Below are 5,550 nucleotides of genomic sequence, written 5' to 3'. Positions count from 1 at the left end.
GATGCCACCTGGTTTTCCACTGATCGCAGTGTGGACTCACTGGTCGCGATCGGCATTAAAACGCGTCATTTCATTAGTGCTTCCGTGAAAATTTGTTTAAATTGGCTTAAAAAGTGAGTTATAGTGCGATTTAACCGATTCGCGTGCTGGCCGATAAGGCTGGGCCATCCATCCTTATCATTTCCATGAGTTATGACACAATCCGTTGGCAAAAACTACAATTTCGCGCGACGCGACACGCGTGCACCTGGGACAATCCTTCGTTCGTGTGTTAACTTTGGCTTTTTGCCTTGCGTGCTTTTGGCCAGGACATTGGGAAAACGTTGGGACAGCCAGCCGGAGGAGCAGTCAACAAATTCCAATCCCAGCGGACACCGAATTTATGTTTGTTTGAGCACAATTCGCCGCCAAGTCATTCGTCAGTCTTGTCACAATTTTCCGCGGTGGGAGGAAGAAGAAGAAAAAATGCGGAAAAACAAATGCAAAATGTGACAGGAACGCAACTGCGTCCTTTTTAGTCCTCCTGTCCACCAGGAGCTGCTCCCATTGACGCTGATTAATGTGGGGTTGGGCTAATTTTGAGTCAGAAGGAGACGTATACGTATATACTGACTGAAAAAAAGAACACAAACTGGAAAAAAGGTAAGAACAACAGTTCTAGCTAAAAGATCTTGAACAATTGTTCAGTCTTAAAAAATATATACATTTTGTAAAAATGTTGTACATATTAAATATGTTTCAAATTCTAGCTTATCCTAATATCCTAATAATTTTCATTAGGCAACATTTTTTTTTGGATTTAAAGATTAGTTTAAGATTAAGTTTTATTGTAACTTTTAAAATTATAAAGAAAAGAGAAGAACTTAATTTGTGGTTATGCCCTTGATGCGATTGCTCCCTAAGAAATACTTAAAAATCAGGTTTAATGTCTTGCTATAGTCAATAGATTAACTTGCTGAACTGCACTTAACTTACTCCTCAAGAATGAAGCCAGTCTGGAATGGTCTTTAGTGTATAAATCATATCAATCGAAGCCTTCCTTCGCTCGGAATTCAACAAGACCAGGACGGCAAACTGCAGTTTCTGGTGCGCAAACATGTTTATAAAAAGTACAAGTTAATATTTATGTAATTCCACAGATGCGAACCGACCAGAAGAACAACCAGACGACGGAGATCATTACATTGACATATTCATGCGGAATCGGAATCGGGGAATTCCAGGGAACACACAAACAATGGAGCACGCGACCATGTCCAGCGGAGCCATGAAGAGTGCGTCCCACGCGAGCTTGCAATCAACCTGCAACTTGCAACTTGCAACCTGTAATATGCCTTTTGTCTTGCGAGGAAACCTCACACATCTCGCAGCTCACATCGTCCAGTTGTCGTCGCTTTATCCGCAGCATGGACATGGGGACTGGGATCGTCGGAATGCTTATCAAGAGGCGCACTTGTAGCTGTCATAAGGCCAACTGAAATATTGGCAGCCCAAACACAAGCCGAAACAGCAACGAAAGAAGTAACCTCTTGTCGCCCCTCTTCCTTATTCATTTCAATGAACTCCACTGGACAAAAAGTCCACTTCAGGTGGAAAGAAAAGGGAAGGGGGACGAGCACTGCCCCAGGACTTGTCCTCCATCCATTTATCTCACTCGACGCCGGCGCCGACAACGGGCAAATATGGAAATTTGTTGGCCTGGCCGCCTTTTTTTGTGAAACGCCGCTTTTCCCCCGCAAACCCGCCACTTAAACCGCTTCATTAAACACTCCATGAACTCCCTGTCCTGGGCCAAGTGTCCTTATGTCCTGGCAGTGTAATTAATTTCTGCCACAGTCGGGTATTTGAAAAAGCTTAGAAATGCGACCGAGGAGCGGGAGAAAGAGTTTTCCGTGCCACAGGAGCAATTATAAAAGGGATTCGAGTGGCAGGGATAATAACACAAGAAGTCGGAGAAAGAATCTAGAAAGGATTCCAGTTATGAAATCAAAAGAATGAGTAGCATAAAATGAGCTGGCGTAACGATAAGGCTAACAAATGCAAATGAAACTGAAACAAAAGAATGTTAATAGATTCAAAAGCCGCTATTCAAACTTTCTTTAAGAGACATTTAAAAATGATCTAAATTCTCATTTATATATATGCAATGAGACATAAACAAGTATTAATCAAAAGTATCGAATTTATTGGATCAATAAACTTTGTCGTGTTGCATAACCAGCAATAATTAAACCACTGCTAAGGGATTTTCGAAGAATCGTGGACACCTTTCAAACGATGGAAAAATGGGACACAAATCAAACACGACTGGCCTCAAATCAAAGTGCGGGGTAAGTAAACAAGCAATGTTTTAGTTATAGCCAAGCTAATCTGATTTTCGACCAGAAAATGACTTAAGGCCGGTATTAAGTTACCCCAAAAACGAGTCCCTCCCACCTTGTGTGTGTCCTTTATGGACCTTTTAGGTTAATTGCTTCTGTTGCATTCCCTCCATTAACCATTGGTCACATGAGGTCATTGTTGCTTCATTTTGGGGGAGCACTTCCTCATCCGGATGTAAAATAGGAAGCCCGGCAAGGGGAAAGAGACCGGGAAACACAATCAACACGAACCTAATACACGAAATTAGTTTTCATATATGCAAAGCCGAGGGTGAAGCTTTGGCTCAGAGCTGTCACCACCCACCTGGAAGCTCCAGGTAGCTCCACCACCAACCTGGCGAACACCTGTGCGTGCTCGGCGGCAATTCCGTATTCTTCGTCGTCGTCGTCCTCGTCCTGGCACAGACAACAAAGGATTCCTCTACGAGGGCAACTGTCAAAGTCGTGGCAGACATTTTCATAATTTTCACATGCTCAGGGAGTTCTTTCTTTCCCCCGACCCGGTTCATGTCCCAGGCGTGCCTCTTAATTGCCCTAAATGGAGCTGGGCGAAGTGGGAACCGTGTCGGGAGTCGGGGTAATGCTATTTAGAGCCTGCCACGCCGAGTGTCACCTGCTGGGATTTGTGCGAGTGCCTTGCCACCAAGGTCGCGCAAGGAATTTTCACGACATTTTCACTCTCTTGCTTCGGTTTCTCTTTTCCATTTGTTAATATTGCTTAAAGGTTTTGGGTTGATAAATTATGTCTTGATTTATATTTTCGTTATTCGAATTTTTGCGCTTTCCGATTTTAATACTCTTATTTTATTTTTACAAACATTAAGTCAAAACCTCTGTTTCCCTCAGTTAGCTTTTCTCAGCCATTCGAAATTTAGCAAAACTTTTGTAAAATTTTTAACACAGTCGTCAACAATGGAGGACGATGCATCGGGAGCAGTTCTTCTAAAGAAGGATCAAACTTCCTCTTATGAGGAAACAGATCTTGTGGAAAAAGATCATCCTACTTTTGTAGAGGAAGAAGTTCTTCAGGTGAAAGATGGTCATGGCTCACCAGAGAAAACCGTTCTTGCGGCGAAGGAAAAGCCAACGTCTACTGAGGAAACCTTGAAGGTTGAAGAAAAAGTTTTAAAGCAGTATACCTTTTGTGTGTTTCAAGAAGAATCGCACCTCGGTGTTCTGCAGAGTCTCATAGACAAGGAGCTATCCGAACCGTACTCCATTTACACATATCGCTACTTTGTGTACAACTGGCCAGATCTTTGCTTCTTTGCCTTGGATGGAGGTCGCTATGTGGGCGTGATAGTGTGCAAGCTGGAATCGATATTAGGGGAATTTCTGCAGGGTTACATCGCCATGCTGGCGGTGGATGTGGAGTATAGGAAGCGGGGTATTGGAAGGGCTCTATCTGAAATGGCCATCGATGCCATGGCAATGAAGAATGCAGCCATGATTGTCCTGGAAACGGAGCTGACCAACAAACCTGCATTGGCTCTCTATCAAAGTCTTGGATTCATTCGGGAGCGGCGACTTTTGCGTTACTACATGAACGGGGTGGACGCCTTCCGTCTGAAGCTGATGCTCCACGATTCCAGAGACTTGCCCTTGAGCGAGGATTAATGTAGTTAGACATATTTTTATTTATTAATGAACGAATGCTTCTGATCTGTTTTGAGTTGGCTTTCTTCTCTGATCTTTGCTCCGTTCCCTTCAATTAGCGCCCCAGCGTGCTGCTACTTGGGTAGCCCGAAAAAGAGACTCTGGAGTCCGAGGACTCCTCAAATCAGGTAGATGAAACTCCGCCGCCTAATTGAGCCGCAAAACGGTCGATGGAAAGTCTGCACAGAGTCATGCCGAGCAGGGTGATCGAGCCTATCGACCAGAAGGGATAATTGCTTCCCAGGGTCAAAGTCTCGACACATTAAGGAGCACTCGTCGCCTCGATAAGGTTATGCTTTGATAGGTGGTCCTGCATCGGCAGTCTGTTCAGATTCATTGAAACTGATTGAAGAAATCGCAAACTTTTAGAAGAATGCCTTTCAGCAGTTATTTAGAAGGTCGTTGCGGGAGAGTTGTTTGTTTTGATGGAGTTTGCTTGATAGTAATTAAATTTATGGTGGCCTTTATTATTTTTTAATCACTTTTTACGTCATGTTTTAAAGTACATGTAAAGGTCATTCTTTTAGTTTCTTACAGGCTTATTTGTAAGTATTTCTTCATTTAAAACAGGAATACATTTTTAATTTGCTTTGTAGCGGTAATGCTTGTAAATCTTTAGATCAAGAATTTGTCTTACAAATTCCTGATGGAATAACAAAATTATAATGCAAATTATTTCAAAACTTGATTCCTTCCACTAAGTAGATAGATAAACACTTGTTTTTGGATCTTAAAAAACCTAAATGACCGAGCACCTCTTCCAGGTCATCGCTTCCCTTTGGAGTTCTCTTAGGAACATTGAACCCTTGGAGGTTCTCGTTGGAGGTCTTTTTGCCCGCAGATCGTTGATCTGTGATACCCACTCGAAACTTGCTACCAGCTTCCTCAGTTGAGTTCTGTATCCGACTCCGACTCCGACTTCATTCCATTCCGTGGCAGCTTTTCGCTGCGCACTTCACCTTTCCGCCAAATGTAAACAAAAACGTCCAAAGTCAACTTTTGGGCAGGTGGCTCCCAGTCGAAGCCGCAGCTTCTGTCCACAGCTCCAGAGACCCGAACAGATGACATGCAACGTTGTGGCAACACCGCGGCGAGACGTGGAGTGGAGCGTTGATTGAGTTGCACCTGCCATTCGCAGAAACAAGCTGGACGTGAAGGAGCAGTGGCCATCGGGATGGGGAGCAGTTGGATGCCCGCGTTATTTATGTGGATTTTTCGGCTTCAGAGAGCCTGCTCTGGATTCCAAGTCGCGGTCTGAGCCTGTCTGACCTCGTCCCCGATTGCTGTTGACATTGTGCCTGAATTTCAATTTGATGTCCACGAGGCGGCAGCTCCTGTGTCCCATAAATCTTGCTCCACCAAATGCCTAGACTCTCCGCGTGCGTTTTGGATTGGATTGGATTGGTTTGGCCTGGCATTGTCTGTCGCTTGAAGTGGAGTTGCAAGTGCCGGCGTGTCTACTCCGCCCCCAAATCCAATGGCACTAAGCTTGCAGGCACATCTGCTTTATCTG

The 5,550-nt window shown here is 44.1% G+C and overlaps 1 protein-coding gene across 1 annotated transcript; it reads left to right on the top strand.

The window, feature by feature from the left end:
- Positions 1-3,232: 3,232 nt before the first annotated feature.
- On the top strand, positions 3,233-4,043 carry LOC108039938 (N-alpha-acetyltransferase 30). Its single transcript, XM_017117118.1, has one exon. The coding sequence runs from the start codon at positions 3,294-3,296 to the stop codon at positions 3,996-3,998; it is 705 nt and encodes a 234-aa protein (XP_016972607.1). The 5' UTR covers positions 3,233-3,293; the 3' UTR covers positions 3,999-4,043.
- The last annotated feature ends 1,507 nt before the right edge of the window (positions 4,044-5,550 follow it).

Source organism: Drosophila rhopaloa, unplaced genomic scaffold, assembly GCF_018152115.1.
Source record: "Drosophila rhopaloa isolate 14029-0021.01 unplaced genomic scaffold, ASM1815211v1 contig_163, whole genome shotgun sequence".
NCBI lineage: Eukaryota > Metazoa > Arthropoda > Insecta > Diptera > Drosophilidae > Drosophila > Drosophila rhopaloa.
The sequence above is the reverse complement of the archived record's forward strand: the minus strand, read 5'-3'. Positions and strand labels throughout refer to the sequence as shown.